Source organism: Tripterygium wilfordii, chromosome 18 (genome assembly GCF_013401445.1).
Source record: "Tripterygium wilfordii isolate XIE 37 chromosome 18, ASM1340144v1, whole genome shotgun sequence".
In the NCBI taxonomy this organism is placed as follows: Eukaryota; Viridiplantae; Streptophyta; class Magnoliopsida; order Celastrales; family Celastraceae; genus Tripterygium; species Tripterygium wilfordii.
Window position 1 is genome coordinate 10984429 of NC_052249.1, and position 23943 is coordinate 11008371.

Sequence of the window (23943 nt, forward strand, 5' to 3'; positions counted from 1 at the left end):
GACTGCAGGTGATATGTTATCTGTTTCGATTAATTTGATATTTGTCATAATGTTATTTGTTTTGTTAAAATGTTATTTGTGCTTAATGAAATATTATCTGTTTGAAGTTCCAAAAGGACCAAAATCGATAACATATCATAACAGATCCAAAACATATATAATATCTGCATATTCATATTCAATTTTAGAAGAATATTGACAGATACAAAACATATATAATATTGATAGCTACAAAACAGATATGATATCATATACGAAACATATATAATATCATATACGAAACAAATATAATATCTACAGATTCAGATCCGATTTCAGATGAAAAAAAGAGTTCGAAAAAGCAATAAAACCTCAAAGGTGATGCGCCTTAGTCTATGGAGTTTATTGAAGGTGTTGATGGTCGTCGGAGTTTGTCATATTGGTAAGATCTACCTCTTTTTCAAATTGTGACTATGATTTCAAGAAGCTTTTTCGGTGACTCAAGTGATTTTCTATTGTTGGTGATGACTGGGTTTTGATCGGACTGACCTAAAGCTTCATTTCGATAGTTCGTTCTTCAAAAATGATGGTCGGACGATCAACTTTCGATATGATGACGCAAGGAAGAAGAGAGAGGAATAAGAAGAAAGGAGGATGAAAACGAAGGAGGAGGGAGGGTATTTTGGTAAATTGTTAGGCTTTGTCATTTTTTATAAAGGTTTTTGTAGATTGTCCTTGTGAGAATACAACTTTTAAGTTTTGTCCTTACGGATAAAAACCCCTTTTGTTTTTAGGGTGAAAATGTCTTAAATTGTATGCTAAGTTTTATAACATGGATGTTTTTTGCAATTTTCATGAATCACATTGCTATAAATTGGTAATGAAAAATAAAAGAATAATTGTTTACATTTTAATTTAATTCTTTTTAAAAAATCACCATCCCATGCATTATTTTTCAAGGAAAAAGAGAGAGACAAGAAATATATTTTGAAATATTTTAAAAAAGAAAACAAATAACTACAACTAATTTTGCTTGATTTTTTTGGTTATCTAATTACAATAATACCCTTCGGCCTTCACTCTAAATAAAAAGACCAAAAATCCGTTGTATCTCCTAGTCTTATAAGGAAAAAAAGGGTTTATCTAATTACAATAATGCCCATGGACTGTAAATAAAAGGACCAAAGATCCGTTAGAGGTCTAGACTCGCAAGTCTTTGCAGGAAAGTCTTCGTAAAAAACAAAATCTCTTCCCTTTTGCCTTTCCTTCCTGTTCTGACTTCCCAATTCTCGCTTCCCGTCTTGAAGCACTTGTCGGGAGAGAACTCTCCTTCCTCTCTAAAACCCAGGCACGGAGAAACCTTCACCAAAATTCAAACACTCACTGTTTCTATTTAGCCTTCAATGGTGGATCTCTTTGAATCCATGCCCCATTAACGGATTCCGGTTCGTTTGAGTTTTTCCCGGGGTTTTACGAGATGGATAGACGATTTAGATCTGGGTTTTGTGTGTTGATGATTTTGATTTGTATTGGTATTTGTGGGTTCGGTTCGGTATATGGAGAGAATCGAAGACCCAAGAACGTGCAGGTTGCTGTTCGTGCCAAGTGGTCTGGAACTCCGGTGCTTTTGGAAGCTGGGTATGTATATTTATTGGAACCAATTTTTGGTTCTTTACAGTTTTCTTCATGGTATTTCAGCTGGATTTTCTTCTATTTGTTGCCCTATTCGTCATCGTCTTTAATGGGTTAGGCCTAAGTAGTTTATTAACTGTTCTGTGATTAACTTTTTTTTTTCGTGGAATTGTTGACTTGTCTCGGGCCTCTTGGCATGTTACTGCTGTTGAATGCTGAGAAAGGAGTGCTTAACATTCTAGTAATTTCGAGTTTCGTTTACTGGTGGAGATGGGCCACTAAGATACTTGTTCTTTTATATCTTTTAAAAAAAATTATGCTCTTGTGAGTTTGGAATGGAATAACCAACATATCCTTTAGTGATAACATCCCATGATTTGTTTATAGTGAATTCGCTTTGTTCTATGAAATTGTGGGTGGTTTCTTACATTTGTAGCTCCAATACTTTTGTCCCTGCATGTATCATAGAAGTAGCATCTGCTAATGTACTGTGCCTTTTACATACTCGTGTTTCTTCAATAAACTGCTTTTCCATTTTAAAAAAAGAACGCTGACTCGCTGAGCTCATGCCATAAATCTTCTTTGATTATATTTAAACTAATATTTTTATGAGCGTACACACGTGGCCCTGTGGTAGAGTTTTCGGGATGCAACCTAGAGGTCACAAGTTCAATGCATAGAAATAGGCTCTCCACGTATTATGTGGGGTAAAGTCTGCATACATCCTGTGTGTCCCCGATATCACCCACTACGGGAGTCTTGTGCAGGGGGAGTTGTTTACCTTTTATATTTTATGAGCATATTTAAATCAGTATAAATCAATGGCAATGCACCTGCCTCTGCCTGGAAAAAAAGAGGAAAAGAAAGGATTTGTTTTCTTCCATTAGTTGTCTTAGAGATTTAAGCAGTGAGAATTCTTATTCATTTTATGTAATTAACTAATTATTCGCTGACTTACTGCCTGTTCTATAACTGGTTATGATGATGTTTTGATTTTCTTGAATTGTCTATCATTGCCGAATTCGCTATTTGGGTTACGTCTTTGTCATTTGTTTCTCAATTATGAGATTGGTCTTCATATTTTCAGTTTGAGTTCAGTTTGGCGATTGTACCAGTGACTCTTGGTACAGTTGCTGTGAAAGGTTGAGGAAGGAATGGTTACTTACAAAAAATTCAGGGTTTTGATTGGAAAGCTTGGAACAGGAGGCCACTGTGTCATCTGTTCTTTCTATGTTTATGTTAACATTGTATCCATGCTGTAATCTTTGTTTTCCATAGTTAAATTTGTTTAACTTTGCTGATATACACTTGGTGTTGAACCAATTGAAAAGTTTTGGGAGTTGACTAGTTATTTTTTTCTTTTATTGGACCACAAGGAGGTAGTTGACACAAAAAAATCAAGTGTGTTTAAAGAAAGACTAGTTCCTTGCCATCACCAGTAGTATTTAAGCAATCATCTCCGAGAACAACTAGAAAATTTTCTTCTTTATTTCCTTTTTTGTGGTCAGGAACAACTAGCTTTTTTCCGTAGGCTGTGATAACTTCCAGTTATTGACTTATTTTCTCTGTGAGGTCATATTGCCTTTTTTATAAAAAAAAAAGTATGACTTATACTTTTGGTTTGGTCTATGACACTGTTTGGGCAGGGAATTGCTATCTAGAGAAAGGAAGCATTTTTTCTGGGAGTTCACTGATATTTGGCTTCGAGCCGAAAGGGATGATGCTGATTCTCATTCAGCAAAAGATTGCCTTAAAAGAATTGTTAACCATGCAAGCACTCTTTTGAATGAACCATTGGCATTACTATTTGAATTGTCTCTTACTCTCAGATCATCATCCCCAAGATTGGTGCTTTTTCGACAATTGGCTGAGGAATCTCTTTCATCTTTTCCCTTAGCCGATGATAGTAACTTGAACAATGTTCATGGAGGCACAGAAATGAGAAAATCGGATTCCCTGCTTGTTGGCATTAATCCAAAAAGTCCTAGTGGAAATTGTTGCTGGGTGGATACTGGTGAGGCATTGTTCTTTGATGTTTCAGAGTTACTGTTGTGGCTTCGCAACCCTTCTGAATCGTACGTACACCATTGTTCACTTGAGATTGATTTTCTCCCCTTCTTTTTTTAATCAAATTGAAATATGATTGAACAGTTGATTAGTTTTCCTTATTATATTTTTTTTCTTTGTTGCAGTCCTCTTGACACATTTCAGCATCCTGAAATTTTTGATTTTGATCATGTCCATCATGATTCATATCCTGGAAGTCGAGTTGTTATTTTGTATGGAGCTCTTGGAACTGACTGCTTTAGGGAGTTCCATACCACTTTGACCAAAGCTGTGAAAGAGGTCCATTACTTGTACCATTATAGTTTTTCTTAGTCATATTACTTGGCCTTTTTCTCCCTGCTACAAAACAGGAATAAAAATTCTTCCCCTTGTTCATGTGGTGAAAGGATGTATTATGTGCAATATTATTGTGAGCACCCTGCTGCGACAAGGGGGGGTTAATGCTGTGTCAAACCTGGCAGGCTTCTAACAATGACAATAGGGCTAACTTTCTTGTCCCACATCGCCTACGAAAAGAGGTGAAGTACATAATATAATAGGCCAAACTTCCCAACCTAGTAAGACCAGCTTTCAAGACTCAAAGATGGGTCTTGAGAAGCAGATCTGTGCGAGATAGTATGGGTTGGCCCGAAGTGCACAATATCTTACTAGGCCTAGAGAGGGAGCTATTACAGTTGATATCAGAGCTGAGGCTCTTATGGTAGGTATGGGCACCCACAGGCGCTTGTAGGCGTGTGGACCGCACGGGGGCATGGGTCCTTTTGGGGAAGAGTGTGACCATTTGGCTGCGCAAGTGCGGGGTCACTGCGGTGTCAAACCTGGCAGGCTTCTAGCGGTGGCAATGAGGCTAACTTTCTTGTCCCACGTCGCCTAGAGGAAGAGGTGAAGTACAAAATACAATAGGTCAAACTTCCCAATCTAGTAAGACAGGTTTCCAGGGCTCAAAGATGGGCCTTGAGAAGCAAATCAGTGCTGATAGGCTGGCCCAAAACGGACGATATCTTACTATATGCATGAGTATGGAAAAATGAAGACTTTTTTCCCATTGATTTATGGCACATTTAGTAGAAAGGATGTAGAAGGTAGGTAGAGTGGAAAAAAGAATGTTGCTAACTATATGCATGAGTATGGAAAAAAAATTGGGTCAAGAATATGATTTTAAGAGTTGAGGGAACTGTACATCAAGAGTCCTATGTTTGCAGGTTGTATCAACTATCAAATATAATTTGTGATATTTTTCATCACTTGGGAAATTTAGTATGAAGTGCCTTGCGATATACTTGTGCTTTGCCAAAAGTTAGGTGAGTTCTTTTAGCAGTGAATGGATCGTTATATGTGGTTTCAAACCTATGCCTATTGTGATGATCACATTGTGTGCCCGGTTTGTGTTCAAACAATCGATTGTCTTAATACTGTGACAAATCCTTCTCATTCATTATAAATATGCCTATTTGAGTTGTCTAAGTTGTTTTCGTGCACCAATCTCTGATAATCTACTTCAAAACTTCCAGGGAAAGGTTAAGTATGTGGTTAGACCCGTATTACCTTCAGGCTGTGAAACAAAAGTAAACCGTTGTGGTGCTGTTGGTGGTAGAGACTCCTTGAACTTGGGTGGGTATGGTGTAGAACTTGCTTTGAAGAATATGGAATACAAGGCTATGGATGACAGCTCTATCAAGAAAGGTTAGAAATTAGAATGTTGAACTCATGCTATGACATAATTTTATAGACTTCAACTCTTCAAGCTACACTTCATTCCGTATCAGAGAAGCTGGTACAGGTTTTGATTCTTCAATCGATGTTAGATTGTTAGTTATAATTTCAACAGTTTGTGTTTTTCTTCTGATATTTCTAACCAAATTATATTGAATATATTTAAGCTTTTGGTACAGCTAACATATTTATTTATGTCTTTCCCAATGTTTTCTTCCGGGTTATTCTTGAACTAGTAATATCTTTGATGGTTCTTTTTTTTTTTTGAGAAATATCTTTGATCATTCTTTTATTAAAGAGTTCTTAGGATTTATAAATTTAATATTAAATATGGAGAGTTAAGCCACACACAACTCCCCTTCGCAGACCATGCCTACTCTACTGGAGCCTTATGCACCAGGTTTTGTTTCCTCTATAAGTTTTGTCTTGTTCTACCACTATTGCGTTCCTTATTCAGTTATTTGATAACATAATGGGAACACCACAATTATTTTCATTTACAGATTGTAATAATTTGTAAAGAATTGGTTCCTGTTAATGTTTGACTTTGTTTATGAGTTTTGTATGGTTTATGTAGTTATAGCGCTAGTAATCTTGGTAGTCGAATCTAAGGTTTTCTCCCTGAAATATATGGTTTCACACTTTCTTACTATGTTTTAAAAAGATAAATTTCCTTAAGAGTGTGTGACGTTTGAGGTGCAGGTGTCACGCTTGAAGATCCTCGGACTGAAGATCTAAGCCAAGAAGTTAGAGGGTTCATATTTTCTACAATTCTGGTATGTGATCTGTATAATTCCCTTCTTTTTATTTTCTCGTCTTATAACATTACAATTTATTTGCTCTGGTATGTGATCTGTATAATTCCCTGCAAGACTGGTGAATCATTTGAGTTGGAGAAAGGATAATTAAAATCTTAGAACTGATATAGCAACTTGGTACCTATGCTGAGTAATTATAGCTTCTAAACATTACGTCACTGCTGAAAATATTCTCACACATTCATCTTTGAGTTTTGATTATAGCTTGAATGAGCAAGACTGGTGAAAAATAAATGGAGCTGGGAAAAGAGAAATGATATCATAAATATCATTACAATCCTTAGTATTGAAAGTGTGATTATATGTGCTCAATATTGAAAGTTGAGAAGATTATATTCCTTATTATGGTTTTAGTTTCATGTTTTGGTTTAGCCCATTTGCCGCTATATATGCATGGAAAATTTTCACTTGCATGTAAAATTATTTACATGTTTTTTTTTGGCATTGTGCAATTTTCTTGAATGGGTTTTCATGCTGAAGTTTGCTACTTCTTTGTCTTTTTTTTTCTTTTCCTCACGCTTTACTTTCTTTTTTGTTTGATTGTTTGTTACATTGCTAATAATTCTTGTTCTTATTTAGTATTTAGATCAACTGGTGTTTTGCTAGCATTTATTATTCCATTCCTTGTGGCTGCCCAAGATTTGTGACATTTTACTTGAGAATAGCTCCTAGCTTAACCTGAGAAACAAATACGAAATGACTTAATAGCTGATCTATGCATACTCATTTGTGCCAGTACCAATACCCCCTCATCCCCCTAGCACACACACCGCAGACACACTTACACTGCCATTTCACTCAACAATAGCTCCATCTAACCAGAAAATGCAAATAAAAATGAAGCTAATCTCACCTGTGCTTCATAGTTTGTGCTAAGATATTTCATTTGTGTGAGAAGGTCAAGGACCATTGTGCTCCAAGTAACTTCCCAACCAATTACAAAATGATTACATTTCATATCAAGACATCTGACTTGTTGCCATTAAGGTGGTGATGCCGTATCTCTCTATCCCTGTGCAGGAACGTAAACCAGAGCTTACATCGGAGATAATGGCTTTCAGAGATGATCTATTGTCATCAACTATATCAGACACACTGGATGTCTGGGAACTGAAGGGTATATTGACAATAGCGATGCATTCACCTTGATGGTTTACCAAAACTCATTTTTTTAATATATTGTTTTATCATTTGACAGATCTAGGGCACCAAACTGCTCAGAGAATCGTCCATGCCTCTGATCCTCTGCAGTCAATGCAAGAAATCAACCAAAATTTTCCTAGTGTAGTTTCCTCCTTGTCTCGAATGAAGGTTAATTACCCCCATTACAGATATTTGAGTTGAATTTCTGTTGGTATATGTAATACTCCGGAGATTATTTGTCCCAACTGATCAGAGTGTTCATCATGTGCAGCTCAATGAGTCAATTAAAGATGAAATAATAGCAAACCAGCGAATGATCCCTCCTGGCAAGTCCTTACTGGCTCTGAATGGAGCCTTAATCAACATCGAGGATATTGACCTTTTCCTGTAAGGCTCTCACTGGTCACCTTTTCTCTTTGCTGATTCACCTTGTTCTAAATTTCTTGAAATTCTTATTTCTTTTCCACCTAAATCTGGGTTATTACACGACTGCCAAGTGTGTGTCAAAGATCCTGGTGCCAAAGGACATCTCCCCTTCTCATTTCAGTGGATGGAGATCATGTGTGCACTTAATATGTGCAAATCCCTTCCGATTGTGCACGCACACAGAAAAATGGGAAAAAAACCAATTGTGCTTATGAACCCAGTACAACTTTCTCTTTTTTATAATTTGTAAACTTTTATGCACTTTGCAAGCATGAGATACTGGTGTTTAATTACAATTGTATGGGGGAATAAGTAATATTACTTGTATATATTAGTACTGGTTTTTAGATTCCAGTGGGAGCATCGCTTTTCTATAGGATATGTCTGATCATGTTTTTTGGCTATTAATGTTGCATGCTCAATGTTGTCATCTATCCACGTGTTCCATAAATCATTGAGGAGGTTGACTACTAATTTTACATGCTAGTTGTTATCATATATACAGTGTTTCGTTAGTCATTATGGAGATTGTACAATGTTTTTTTTTAAGTATTATCATCAAGTAACTGTAGGAATTGGGACAATTTTCTGGGGACTTGATTCTGTTTGGTGCAGTATTTTATACTAGTTACTCAATTCTGGTTAGCTCTTCTTATTTTTGGGAATTGTTTCTGGCTAGCTCATCTTGGTGCGGAAAAAGATTTGGGTCTGCTTATCTTAGCATCAAATGTAAAAATTTCAGAGGATCAGGGGGGCTTTTGGGGAATGTTATATCTGCTGAATGAACAGCTTGAAAGACAAAAAATAAGGTTGTGAATTCTTTTTGGAAAAATGCTCTTTAATATTTCTTTCTTTTATAGCTTGAAAATTTCTCCCCAGCTTTAAAACTGCCAAAAGATGTTAACTGCTTCCAGATACAAAACATTTGAGATAAATGATAACGGAAAGAGCTGGAATTGTCTGATGATTTTCAAGCACCACTTTAGAAGAAATAACGTGTTAATTTTTGTTCCCTTTTGGTGGCGTACCGTGTGGATCCCATTTGTTGACTTGTCTGCTTGCTGAAACAACGTGTTTCTTGACAAAAGAAAACCTAAACAAAGAAAGAAAGAAAGAAAAGGGAAGTTTTCTACTTGTTTTGTTTTCAGTTTAGCAATGTAGCGGCTTCTTCTTCTTCTTTTTTTTTTATCTTGAAATTTCGTCTTTTGAAGTGGGTTGCTGCTGGGGTAAAGAATAGGGTATTACTCTGATTAACTGATGGCATGAAGCTTTGGATACTCCTTCTATTAGAATTCTATTCTTTAAAGGAGCAATGTTTTACTGTCTTTTTTTCCTAATTTTATGGGTAATCCGAGAAGGGGGTTGGGGAGGTGATTGTGGGACTTGAATGGTTGAACCCTGCCCGTGGGTAGGGACTGCTGGAGATCAAACCACCTATTGAGGGAGTCCCCCCATGTCTTACTGGCTTTTTTGAATGAAAAAAAAAGTTTATTCAAGCACCAAGGGGGTGCAACCCAGAAAGAAAACAAAGAGGAGAGTGCTGCCCTCAAAGCTACATACTACATAAAGTCATCAAAAGCATTCCCTGATAGGGGTGCACTCCATAACTTTAAGCATTCCAGCCAGTTTTCTAAGAAATACTTCCAAGGAGGACTCGTTGTTGTTAAAAATTCTGTTATTGGTTGAATCTTTAGCCAAAAGACGCTTCCTTGGTCTTGCTTATTGATTGATACTTATTCTAATTTACATACAATTGCGTCTTACGAATATCTGATTCTGTGATCTTAAATCAGACATGCTTTGCTTTATGCTTTTACATTCATGCTTGATGATGTATAATTGTATATGAATCACTAATCACTATTATTCACTTGACAATAATTTGGATGTATTCAAAATTACTATTATTTGTGTACAATTTTGATTCAAAATATGTTTCTATTTTTTGCTGTCACTGTTTTGCAGGTTGCTTGATTTGGTCCAACAGGACTTCTCTTTGGCTGATCAATTTTCAAAATTGAAGGTAATGGTTGTAACCTCTATATAGTTGAATCGCTCTAAATGTTGGGCATTTTTTTTTCAAACTAGCGGCGAAAATTGTATATTTGATAACAAGATTTAAAGGACTATGGCATTGGAGATGTGAACAGATTGGAAGTAACTTATTCTGCATATGGATGCTATAGTTGCCCATTTGAAAGAAACTAATTTTATTGTAGTAACATTGGCAGATATTTACTTGCAATTAGCATTTCTTGTCATTGTACCAAAAAAGAAAATGGTACATGACTATTCTTCTAGCTGTCTATTAGAACATTTTCGGAGGCTTTTGCAACGAGTGAATTTTTGTTCTGTGTAGCTTCTGGAGCGCTGTGAGTAAGTTTGTGAAGCCTGCTATGTATCATTTTAGGTTTTAGTGAGATCTGTTTCTGTGGAAACTTTAGGAATTGACCAATTGATAATGCATACGAAAAAAAGAAAATTCTGAATGTTTATGGTAATTGAATATGGACTCAGAAACAGGTAAAATCATTCTCAGTGAGAAAGTGGATAAACTACAGTTAACAGAATGCTCTGCTCTACAGAACTAATTTGATTTATATGGCCCATGGGTTTTCTTATATGCGTTGTAAAGCGTCAAAGTTTTGAGTCAGTATTGGAATTGAACAGTAAAACATGCAGTCATCTCCCCCTGTAGAACTTATCTTTTGATATTAGAAGTTCAGAGGGAAACTATGAACTCTCTTCTCATTTAATACTTTGGCTTTCTCCATATTCTAAATTGTTTTTCAGAAACAATTGTTTCCATTTTGTCTATGCCTGTGTGGGCATTTTGATTTTAAACTTAGTATATTGTTGCAAAAGATTTACTATATTGTTAACCTGTCAATTTTTATTTTTTCATTTCTTTATTTCATAGTTATTATATATGAGCATATCTAGCTTAAGGCAGTTTTAGAGTCAGCTCACTTCAAGCCCCTACCTAAAATTCATGGCGCTCAATTATTCTGGGGTTTCTCATCTGATAAAACATGATGAATTGATAAGAAGGGTTGTTGTTGGCCCCTGTGCCTATGTTTGCCTACTGTTTGCTCACAATTTTGACTAGCATAGTGTTGTGGGATTACTTCATACTTCGCCATTTATTTTAATATCATATCATTTTTTATTTGTTTTAGCATTTATTACTTGGACTCTCATTTTTTTGACTTCACGTTTTCGGCAAACCATGTGCAATTGGGCTTTCCTTGTTAGTTTCGTTAGACATATTTCAGGGAGTAATGGAAGTTTGATTGAGGTGGTGCATGCCACACACTTATATGCATAAATTTGTCATTAACGATGCATATGTTTTTAGATTCCTCATAGTGCCATACGGAAACTCCTAATGGCAATGGCTCCTGCTGAGTCAAATATGTTCCGTATTGATTTTCGGTCGACTCATGTTCACTATCTCAACAACTTGGAGGAGGATGCAATGTATAAGAGATGGCGGAACAATTTAAACGAGGTAGAGTTATAATATAATTTGTTCCATCTTTCCCTTTAAGATGGATGACTTGGTTTGCTTCCCACAATCTATAGTATATATTGAATGGAGTGCTTGCTTGAAGATATAGTTTATGGTATATTTAATTTTGTAGATCTTGATGCCTGTCTTCCCTGGACAACTACGTTACATCCGCAAGAACCTGTTCCATGCAGTATATGTTCTTGATCCAGCCACCATTTGTGGCCTCGAGGCAAGTTTTATCGCCCCACAATAAGATTTTTTTTCTTCTTGCTGCTAAACTTCTTGTTTAACGCAAGTCGTTTGATCTTGCAGTCCATCGATATGATTACATCTTTATATGAAAATAGCTTTCCGATGAGATTTGGGATAATACTTTATTCTTCAAAGTTAATTAAGAAGATTGAAATGAATGGTGGTGAACTCTATTCATCTGCAGTTGGTAACAGCCAGACTGAGGAGGATATGTCGAGTTTGGTATTGTTTCTTGCCTCTTGCATATTAGCATTCTTTAATCGATTTCCTTATTGCAAAGACCTTTGTGCTTTCTCCTCATCAAATTGTTGTTGATTGTCTATTTATTTACTTTTGCTTTCCTTAGATTCTTGTGGTCTTAACAACAATTTGTTTTGCAGATCATACGTCTTTTCATTTATATCAAGGAACAATATGGCTCTCAAACTGCATTTCAGTTCTTGAGTAATGTATGAAATTGGTATTCTAATTTTTTTTTTCTTGTGGTGTATATTTTAATTTGGTTGATTTACATGCTTTGCTGACGAAATAAAAGTTGAGTGGTCATGTCTATAGCTTATGAATGATTTTGTCATTATGCTGCTTTGGCTTTCACCTTTCCTAGAAGTTATTTGTAGACCTGGATTGTGTAATTTTGCTTATACAGTAAGTAAAATTGTGTAGGTCTGATTATCTTAATATATGTTAAATTCTCTGCATATGGTATTGCCCATGCCTGATTGTTTTTTGTTAATTTCGCAGTTCTGGAAATTGGCTGATGTGAAATTCCATGATATTATGGGGTGTCTGTATAAACACTTGAAACTTCTTTTGGCATAACTAAAGACTTTTGATATCCCATATGATATCACTTTTAGTCTCATATTAAGAATGAAAAGTTCTTAGCTGTTTTGATGCATCTGGTCCCTTAATTTTTGTTGCTGAGTAGCACTGGACTTATCCTTTCGGTGTAGACTTAAGATATGAATGGAGTTGGGATCTCTTGATGTCCTTTTGTATATTACAATATAACTTGTCATGATCTTGGATGTCAAGATGCATGGGCGGCATCAATTGATAGCTTTAACTTATATCTGACAAAGACTTCTTTTGCATATACATGACAGGTAAATAGATTACGTACAGAATCAGCAGATAATGCAGATGATGTTCTGGAAATGCATCATGTTGAAGGAGCATTTGTGGAAACAGTATTGTAAGTCTTCAAACAAGTGTTTTGTGGTGGACTTGTACAATAGTTTTGTGCTCTTTCTTGTGTTTTCCTTTGGATGCTTTAGAAGTTTGATTCGTTTAATCTTATATGTCCTGAAATAAATGTCTGCTTCTGCTTCCACAGACCAAAGGCAAAAGCCCCTCCTCAGGATACATTGCTGAAGCTGGAGAAGGAGGAAACTTACAAGGAACTCTCTCAAGAAAGTTCCATGTTTGTGTTTAAACTCGGTCTAGCCAAGCTGCAGTGTTGCCTCTTGATGAATGGTCTTGTCTCTGATTCCGGTGAGGTATTTGCTGACTATTTCTTGGACAAGCAAAAATGTGGCCAAATGGTAGAGTTGTTTGGTGCAACCTAGAGGTTGCATGTTCAATTCATGGAAACGGCCTCTCCACATATTATGTGGGGGTCTGCGTACATCTTGTTTGTCCCTTACCTCGTCCACTGCAAGAGCCTTGTGCGTAGAAGTTGTTTACCTTTTGCATTTGCTGCTCTCTATGATCATAGATGCCAAATATTTCTTAGTTAGAGTGATTCATGTTTTGCTTCCAGTAGGGTAGTCTATTTAGTTAGTCTGCATAATTCTTCAAAAATTCAAATACCATCAAGAACAAATAGTTTGGAAATAGCTTCTGGAAGAGTAGTTTAATGATTCTTGATGTGCAATTGGGAGGTCCAAACCAAATATGAAATGAGACTTACCTGTGAAATAAAATACCTATGAAATGATAACATCCCCTGCATTTACTCTTGCCTGGACAAAATTGGAATCATTGTGATTTATACCAGATTTGGGCAGTTTTGTTATTAACTTGGCTCACCTCTGCTATACAGACTTTTGCCCAGGAAATGAAATCCTTTTGGTTTTTTATTTGTCAGGATGCTCTGATGAATGCCATGAATGATGAGCTTCCTAGAATTCAGGAACAAGTATACTATGGGCAAATAAATTCTCACACCGATGTGCTGGACAAGTTCCTGTCAGAAAGTGGTATTAGTCGCTATAATCCACAGGTAACAGGTTCCTTGGAATCTTTATGAAATGCTGGATCCGAATTAATGTATGTTTGTCTGAATGTTTCAAGGACGTCTATAATAATGTTGTACATTGATAATAGCTTAACATTTCATCCTATATGTTGATATAGATTATCGCTGTCGGCAAGGTCAAACCTAGATTCATTCCTCTTTCTTCATTAGTTGTGGGAGGGGAATCTGTGCTAGATGATATTAACTACTTGCATTCTCCTGAAAGTAAGTGGAATTTACGTTGGAATATTGTAGCTTGCTGTTATAAAAACCTTCTCTCATAACATAATGTATGTTTAACTTTTCCAGCTATGGATGATTTGAAGCCTGTAACTCATATTCTCACGGTTGATGTCACATCAGAGAAAGGGTTGAAGCTGCTTCACGAAGGGATACGTTATATGGTGGTTGACTATGACTATACCATTTGTCTGCTACCATTATTGTTCTTGCCAGTATCATTATCGTCATTAATTTTCCTGCAACATTTGCATCATACAGATAGAAGGGTCTAAAAGTGCTCGCGTAGGTGTGCTATTTGGTGCCAAACAATATGCTGATCCACTTAGTCTCCTTTTCGTCAAAGTTTATCAAGTGACTGTGTCCTCATATGGGTTTGTTGCTCTTCTGAAGTCATAATGTGCTACATACTGTAAATTATTATGAATCTCTCTATGTTCACTGATGAGTATTATGAACTTGCTGCAGCGCTTGTATTTCATTATTCAAATTCCTGATCCTTTTATGTCTTTATTTATTATTTTGTTAATCATATGGTTTCTTTGCTTCTGCCAATTGCAGCCATAAGAAAAAGCTATTGAACTTTTTGGATCAGTTGTGCTTATTCTATGCACAAAAGTACATCCGTACATTGCCCACAGATGCTGAAAGCAAGCAAGAGTTTGTAGATAAGGTCTATGAGCTTGCTGAGGCAAATGAGTTACCATTGAAGGCCTATAAATCTACTCTTCATGAACCTTTTGATGACAAAACAAGATCACACTTGAATAAGGTAAATAGTTTCTTTGCTTTCAGACTTATGGTTAATTTCATTTTGGCACAATTAGCACCTTTTCTTTTCCTAGAGCTGTCATCTCAGGTAATAGCTGTGAATTCTTCCTAGTCTTTCTTAAGCTGACTCTATCTTCTACGTTTTGTTCTGTTATTTTCTATTTAGTTGTTTCAACTTGGCACAACATCTTTTTTGTAGTTGAACTTAATAATATCTCCATCTGAGTGATTGTCAGTGAGGTTATAATTGTTCATGGTATATTTGTAGGTTTCACAGTTTTTGTTCAGACTACTTGGGCTTGAATCCAGTGTTAATGCAGTCATCACTAATGGAAGGGTGAGTTGTATTAGAACATATTTACTTGGTTTGATATCATGCCAAATTTAAGTTTGTCTTTTGTTTGATGGATCTGTTGCCAAGTTTTATGAGTCTTTGAATTCTAAAGTTATTTTTTCCTCCAATTTAATGCAACTACACTGTATGATAGGTCATTTTACTGAGTGATGAGGAAACATTCTTGAGCAACGATTTGCATCTTCTAGAGTCCGTGGAGTTTAAGCTAAGAGTAAAGCCAATAGTGGAAATTATTGAAGAAGTGAAGTGGCAAAACGTAGATCCCGATGTTATAACCAGGTTTGTCCATTGCGAATGCTCTTATGCTTTTATTAGTGACAGAACAACGTTACTATGAACTGCATATCGTCCATGCTAAACGGACATACTATGACAAACTATCCTTACCTCATCTCTAATAGAGTGTTCGTTTCTACCAACTCATATAAAGAGATGTATTCTTCTCCACTGTCAATTCCTTTGCTTCTACATGTGGAACCTCATGATTTTATTTGGTAAACAGCTGGCAGGATGGCTTCTGTAATTTAGCTTGTATGTTTTCCCCCGTGCTGTTTTTTTTTTTTTTTTTTTCTCCCCTTCTTGTTGATAACTCCTGATCTCCCTTCCTGCATTGACGTGCAGTGGCTTCAAATTATGCTAGACAAACATTCTCTCTTTTTTCATAATATAATAATAATTTATTCAATATTTGTAATGTGTATGTGTGATTGAGGGTTGATCTTTAATGTTAACAGACCATATCATAGTTTTCAATTTGTATCTTTAGGACATCTATACATGTATGCTGATTTCATTATTCAACTTTCAGCAAGTTTTTTAGCGATATTATTATGCTTGTCTCATCATCAATGGCTATGCGGGTGCGAAGTTCTGAAAGTGCACGTTTTGAGGTACTGAATGCACAATATAGGTAAGGGCTTCAACTGTACCTTTATTGACATTTTCTCTGAGTTCTTGTTTTCTAAGGAATGCTAACTTACCATGTAATTATATTGATTTGTTAATTGTTTTCAAAATTAACGTATACTAGATTTTCATTCTTATTATGCCAGGTGAACCTGAATTATATATATTATGCAATTTCAAATTCAAAGAACATAAGAAACTGAGAAATTTGTGCCATTGAATGCTGGATAAGCATAGCTGCCCATCGCCATAAATCTTCAAGTAAAAGTAGCGAATATGAAATGTCAGGTGAATTTAATAGCCAAGTTAAGGAACCACCCAATAGTATAGAAGTTGCACGTTAGGTCTTCAAATCATCGCATGTACTGCAACTTTGTGGCTTCAGTTATGGAACTCGGGTGAGTAAATGCTACTTATGTAAGGAAAACAAGGAAACGACATGACGTATCATCTTTCAATGCAAATGACCTCTACATTTAGGAAAGAAGCTTTTATGAGTCATGGGGATGTCTAGGACAATAGCTGCTTTAGTGGAAGAAGAGGTCAGTTGAATCCTGAACTTTCGTGATTCAACTTTCAATGAGAAAGGAAACTATGAAAAGACATACCTCTCCTCTAGCTATTTTCTCAGTGATTTAGAAAGAGTTTTGCTGAGAGTGTAGCTCTAGATCGGAACAAATTGCAAATAGTTGACACCAAATTGTTTGCTATTAAGGCTTTGCAGATTTTTTTTATATCCTTTTTGTTTGAAATTTCTTGTGTAGACTATATTACTGGATGGTGTGATCTTTATGCATATTCAGTTATGTACTTGTGTTGGATCCAAAATTTTCCTGTAGGTATAATTTACTGTTTTTAATTTCTGATTACCTTTTCATTGGTTCATTTCTGTACAGTGCTGTTATCATAAATAACGAAAATTCCAGTCTTCATATTGATGCTGTTCTTGATCCATTAAGTCCATCTGGTCAGAAGTTGTCTTCTCTTCTTCGAGTTTTGGGAAAATATGTGAAACCAAGCATGAGAATTGTGTTGAATCCATTGGTAAGTTGGGTTTGAATACATATCTAGCTTTTTTGTTTCTAAGTCCTGTGTATTGTTTCTTGCCTTGGGCATTCTTTGAAGAATGCTTCTTTGTGCCCATTTTCTGACAATATGTGTTACCTGCTGCAGATTAAATTTTTCTATTGGTCAACTGTTGTCTCTTTCTATTTTGATATGAAATGTAGACAACATAAAATTATCTCCTATGAGAGACGGCCAAATGTTTTGTTCGATGAATATTTGTGTCTTTAGGTGCTAAAATATTGTGTTTTGGTGGCAGAGCTCTCTTGTTGATCTTCCTTTGAAGAACTATTACAGATATGTGGTGCCAACCATGGTATGCATCTGCTTCTCAAAATCTATAGATTTCAGCCATCAAGCTTGGTGTCTTATTGTGCCTTCACTTGACAGGATGACTTCAGCAGTACTGATTACACAATAAATGGCCCTAAAGCGTTCTTCGCAAATATGCCATTGTCAAAAACCCTAACCATGAATCTTGACGTTCCCGAACCATGGCTTATTGAGCCCGTTATTGCTGTGTATGTTTCTTTCTCAATACATGCCATCTTAATCGTTGTGTGATTTCATGAAAGAACAGGTTATAAATTTATGGCTCGTAATTGATTGTTGTTCAATCTCTTTCCTTCTAATGGTCAGCCATGACCTGGATAACATCTTGCTTGATAATCTGGGTGATACAAGGACGCTGCAAGCTGTTTTTGAACTTGAAGCTCTTGTTCTTACTGGTGAGGTTATGTCTTTTGTTTGTCATTTTTACTTTGCAACTTCTGTGTAATTTTGGCTTACTGAACGAAAACCAAGTAATTAATTTTCCAATCTCATAATTCCTATTCCTGTATCATTTTATGTAGGTCATTGTTCTGAGAAGGATCATGATCCTCCCAGAGGCCTTCAGCTGATCCTTGGAACTAGGAGTACACCCCACTTGGTTGATACTCTTGTGATGGCCAACTTGGGTTATTGGCAAATGAAAGTATCTCCTGGGGTTTGGTACCTGCAGCTAGCTCCAGGTCGGAGCTCTGAGCTTTATGTTTTGAAGCAAGATGGGAATGAAAGTGGCGACAAGCCTATATCAAAACGTATAACCATAGATGATTTGCGGGGTAAAGTGGTTCATTTGGAAGTCATGAAGAAGAAAGGGATGGAACATGAGAAATTGCTGATACCTACTGATGAGGATGGTTACTCCCAAGAGAAGAAGAAAGTAAGTTCTTGTTATTACTGGAGTCGATATGTCCTTCGAATTCTGGCTCGATGACCTGAAAAAATGGTGTTGGACAATGTTTTACAGGGAAGTAATAGCTGGAATTCTAACCTTCTGAAATGGGCCTCTGGTTTTATTGGGAGCAGTGGGCAATCAAAGAATAGTGAAAATGTTTCAGTGGTTAGTTACTTATCCTTTTATTTTTTCTATTGTGTACATATTACTTTTTTTCCCATTAAATATCTGTACTTATCTACCACTAGTTGAACTCCTTAAAAGTATTCAGAGTTTCTGAATACAATTATTTGATGAGTTTTTGACAGTGGCCATATAGTGCTTAAGAGTTGAGGTTTGTTACAAGCTTCTCTGCAATAATTGTTGCGTTATCTTCGACTTGCGGCATTTGTGTAGTAACCTCTAATTTCTTTTCTGAATTATGTTCTATAGGTCCTGGCTATGTATTTTAGGGACATAATTTTGTTTTTTAGGGAACCCTGGACACAGCCTTGTAGTATGCGACTTTCTAACGTAGTTATGTATTTCTATTTCGAATAAATATAATTATGCGTATCTGTGACAAAAAAATGCCATTTCAGATCCAAAGTTTTCTGAATTTCCTTCATAGTTCACAGGCTAAACACATGATATACTGATTGGACAAGTTAAATTCCTTTGTTGTTTGTGGAAAACTCTTTACTTGAAGACATTAATTCATTTGTTGTTTTCCAAGTATGCTTAATGAAGTGATAAATGTGACATTTGTTTCACGTAGGAGCATGGGAAAGGCGGACGACAAGGAAAAACAATAAATATTTTTTCCATTGCTTCTGGACACCTGTAAGTATAATCTTGACTATCAGTTTCTTTCTTATGATTTTATTTTGAGTTACGAAATAAAACTAGCAAACCAAGTTTAGAACTTCAATATAATACTCTATTGTACTAGACGATTCTGTATATGATAAGGTGGCCTCGACAAAACTAGAAGTGAAGGTGGTACCTCTATACTTGGCCTCGACAAAATTACCTATGAGCTTATATTTCTGAAGAGGGGGAAAAGTAAGAAAAACTATTTTGAAACCTTGCCTATTATACTCTGAGCTTTTGGTATATTGCTTCAAGATTTATATATTTAAGGCATAAAATATGTACACTCTTATCTGGTCCTGGGTTAAATAAAGAATCATAGTAAATGCCTGCAGAGATCTATTGAAAGTAATTTATTGCCATTATCAAAATTCCTTTTTCCTTTGTGTTTATGTGTGCATTTGTACCAAATGGTCATCATCATTATCAACACCTCTCTCCAAAACAATTTTTGCGGCCAGCTACATGAATCCATAAGAAAAATCAAATTGAATCCACATTGTGTTCTCTTTTTCCATTTGTTCTTTTGTAGAGTTATACACCCCTATAGAGCCCATACTATCTTTTGTTGCTTATACTATCTTTTGTTTTTTTTTGTTTTTTTCCCTTTTTTTCCATACTATCTTTTGTTGCTTATGAGGTTTTCTTGTCTAGATTACATAAATCATCGTTGTTGCCATCAAAATTTTTATCCTTAATAAACTGGGGTGTCAAATGCCTGTAAGGATAACCTCCCCACCTCCTTGGCATATGCGGTTCTGTTTCTCTCTTCTTGAATACCTTTTTCTCGTTAATCATTGGTCACTATCTCATCCTTTTTGCACTCGTCCTGTAAGTTGGTCTAATACCATAATCCTGTAGTTGCCTTCCCCTTTCTTTTCTCTGATTATTGAACTGGTGTCATATGTATGAGATATGACAATTTATATATCTCCTTTGAGTAGAAAATTCTGTCTGGCTTGTTTCAAATCATATTCAAATGCATTGTGTGTATTTCATTGGAGGTGTTTGACGTTTTTGTCATAAAGACTAGGTCTTTCTAGGGTGGGCTAGAGGTTGGGAGAGCATTTACATACTCTTAGGTTGGTAACGACATTCATATCATTCAGGAGTAATCCTTGGATGACTTAGTAGGTGTTAAGGAGTTTTCTGAAGCAACAATGCTTCCCAACTTCTATTGTGTGGAGTCTATATGTTTCAGGAAAAAAAAAAAAACCGTCCTTGATGGTTTCACTAGCGAAGTGATGTTCTCTTCTTTTTTAAGCGTCAATAAAAATTATGATCAGGAGAAAAAGTTCAAGAAAATCTGTTGGGTGATGCCAAACCTATCATCATCAAAGCCTTTATCCCAAAAGTTTGGGGTCGGCTACAAGAGTTTATGTGAACATCAACGGGAATCCACCATGCGTATTCGTTTTCTCCATTCATTTCTATCATGGATCATACATTCATTCACTCCTATCATGGATGATGCCAAACCTATCCTTGCATTATATATGTATTCCTGCACAAAACCTCCACATGCTCAACATGAAAATACCTGCGTACATGTGTACATATTATAATTCACATGTATTTTTTAAGACCCTTTTACATGTTACCCAGCTCTATCCTACCTTGAACATTTTGAAGACATGCTTGTGTTTTTGCAGGTATGAACGTTTTCTCAAAATCATGATTCTTAGCGTCTTAAAGAACACCCACCGTCCGGTGAAATTTTGGTTCATAAAGAACTATCTCTCTCCTCAGTTTAAGGTTGTATTTTTGTGGTTACATGCAATTGAGATACTTTCATGTGTTCCCCTTGAGCATATGCAATTTTTGACACACTAACATGTTCTGATTGTCTGTCTTTAATGATACATGCAGGATGTGATTCCACATATGGCACAGGAATATGGTTTTGATTATGAACTAATCACCTACAAATGGCCCACCTGGTTACATAAGCAGAAGGAAAAGCAGCGAATTATATGGGCTTATAAAATCTTGTTCCTTGATGTTATCTTTCCCCTGTCTTTAGAGAAGGTTTTTATTTCCTTTAGTTTGCATTAGACATGTGAATTAACTATTTGATTATTCTTCTGTACTGATCCATTATCTATGTTTGAAAATGTACCCATTTGTCCCTCTGTACTGCAGGTTATATTTGTTGATGCAGATCAGGTTGTCCGAGCAGACATGGGAGAACTATATGACATGGATATTAAAGGAAGACCTCTTGCATATACTCCTTTCTGTGATAACAACAAGGATATGGATGGATACCGGTTTTGGAGCCAAGTAGATCTTACTTAATAACTTCATTATTTATAATCCTGGTTAGAATTCCATAATATCTGTTGTTGTGTTACTCCTGCTGATCTCACCCTTTTTTCCTTCTAACAGGGTTTTTGGAAAGATCATTTAAGGGGTAGACCATACCATATCAGGTAGACATTTGCTTTGAAATACTTTGTCTTGCCAATAATACTATCGGTTGTAGGTAATAGTTGTAATAACCGCTGTGAACTTGACTTGCAGTGCGTTATATGTCGTCGATTTGGTGAAATTCAGAGAAACTGCGGCAGGAGATAATCTTAGAGTTTTTTATGAAACACTTAGCAAAGATCCAAACAGTCTATCCAATCTAGATCAGGCAAGTCTTGGAAATACTGTTACACCTTTAATGCATTATTTCTCATATTCCAGGAATAATATGTTGCAATCTTCTTTTTTAAATTTTTTATTATATATTGGAACTGCAGTCTCCAAATGTTTTCTTGAGTTTGAATTATGTCATTTTTGTTGCCTTTTGGATCAATCAAGGCATTGCACTGCATAGAGTCTGATTTGTCATTGGGATTTCATATGAATCTGAATCTGAAATTGATCGATCATTTTATATGCATCAGAACAAGGCATCACTAGTGGACAAGAGTCTTTAAGAAATTGTGGTTGTTAATAATTTTTCAAATGTCTTGCATTAGATAAAACTTAGAAGATTGTGGTTGCAAATAATTTTTGAAATGTATTGCATTATATGGTAATATGGACACCGACATTATTTTGACTAATGATTGATCTGGTCCATTAGATAATAAATGTTTCAGTTAGACAGTGTGATTTTTTCTTGCATTGGAGCTCCAATTTTTATCTTAGCTAGTTAGGCCATATATAGTATGCAATGATTGGAAAAAAGAATCATATTAACCAGATAATCAAAGAATTAGAATGTAAAAGTGAACAAATTAAATTACATTGGAATTAAGGTAAACAAAATGTCAAATTCACACAAGACTTCAAAACCAAAATTTATCAGTTTGGTCTTCGACCTCTTGGTTAGCGGTATTGACCAAATAATGAATTGTCCCTACTTGGAACTGGAAACAACTGCAGGGACATTTTTTCTCCTGTAAATTTTGGCATTTAGTTTAAGAAGGGAAAAAAAAGTTTCCCATTTAGCATTCCTTCTGAATACATCTTAACAAAAGCAATTTGCTTGGTACTTCAGTTGTATCAGTTTCCGAGTGACGGTTTTGTATGGAGAACCATGTTGAGAGGTAAATAGGATATTACAACTTACAGCCACATATCAAGAATAATACTAATGTGAATACTGCTGTGTGGAACACTTCTTCTTCTTGGATATTGGAAAGGGAATGGAAAAAAACGAGGGCGGTGAAATGGGAGAAATTTCTTAAAAATGCTTAGTAGTGGATATTTTTCCTTAAGCAGTTTGTTTTCCCTTTTTCTTTATAAGCTCTGTATGAAGCCCAATATTTCTCAACTCTTAAAACACACTACATTCTTGCTGTATCTTCTGGATCACATTTTATGTCATTCTTGCATATGCTTCTAACCATAGACTGTAATCGTGATTCAGGATCTTCCGAATTATGCTCAGCATACAGTGCCAATCTTCTCACTGCCCCAGGAATGGCTATGGTGTGAATCATGGTGTGGTAATGCCACAAAACCAAAGGCAAAAACCATTGACCTTTGCAACAATCCTATGACAAAGGAACCCAAGCTTCAGGTGATTACTTATTCCTTTCCAGCTATTTTCAATTTATGTTAATGGATAGAATTGTCTTTTTAATTACTTGGTCCTTTTTTTTTCTTCTTTCAGGGAGCAAAAAGAATTGTTTCAGAATGGGTGGATCTTGACTTGGAGGCGAGAAAATTTACTGCAAAATTTTTGGGTGAAGAGGATCCTGAGGAGTCCTTGACATCCCCCGACCAACCAGATAATTCAATGGACACTAATCCATCGGAAGAAGATTTGGAATCTAAAGCTGAGTTGTGATTGGTATACAAGCAACTTCAATTTTATCAGCAATTTTGTCGAAGATTCAAAAGATCTGGTGAAACTACTTCTCCATTCTAACTGATTACATGATGCTCCTCCATTTCAAGCATTACAGGGAAGAGTTGCGTTACGTTTCCCTACATCTGCACATGCAGGTAGTGATATTCCTTGAAGACGTGCCATTTCTAGCTATAAATGTTGCAGAGAAATCTGCTATAACAACTAGAAAATCAGCCTATCAGCCCGAGATTTTGTAGTCCATGATTAAATACAAGTTCAAAATATTTTTTGGCTGAGAGCATAGTGATTCCAGCAGTGAATTGATTTGGATGCAATCCACACCACAAAATTTAAATTTGTTATCTTAAATTAGTAAGAGAAGGATTGATTGATATTTGATGTCTTGTACAAGCGATTAAAATGGATTCCTGCTCTCAAGGAAGGGATTTAGGTACACT

General features: G+C 35.8%; 1 protein-coding gene across 1 annotated transcript; it reads left to right on the forward strand.

The window, feature by feature from the left end:
- The first annotated feature begins 1179 nt into the window (after positions 1-1179).
- On the forward strand, positions 1180-23846 carry LOC119984140 (UDP-glucose:glycoprotein glucosyltransferase). The gene is made up of 37 exons (XM_038827954.1): positions 1180-1617; positions 3258-3686; positions 3804-3957; positions 5190-5361; positions 6094-6167; positions 7230-7326; positions 7408-7520; positions 7624-7739; positions 9744-9801; positions 11137-11289; positions 11423-11521; positions 11605-11766; positions 11925-11993; positions 12651-12739; positions 12881-13043; positions 13634-13768; positions 13903-14008; positions 14093-14187; positions 14285-14397; positions 14585-14795; positions 15063-15131; positions 15283-15428; positions 15958-16059; positions 16952-17099; positions 17380-17436; positions 17511-17641; positions 17760-17848; positions 17975-18327; positions 18415-18507; positions 19100-19164; positions 20847-20949; positions 21064-21222; positions 21337-21477; positions 21583-21626; positions 21718-21832; positions 23060-23212; positions 23306-23846. The coding sequence occupies exons 1-37, from the start codon at positions 1457-1459 to the stop codon at positions 23480-23482; spliced, it is 4914 nt and encodes a 1637-aa protein (XP_038683882.1). The 5' UTR covers positions 1180-1456; the 3' UTR covers positions 23483-23846.
- Positions 23847-23943: the final 97 nt, after the last annotated feature.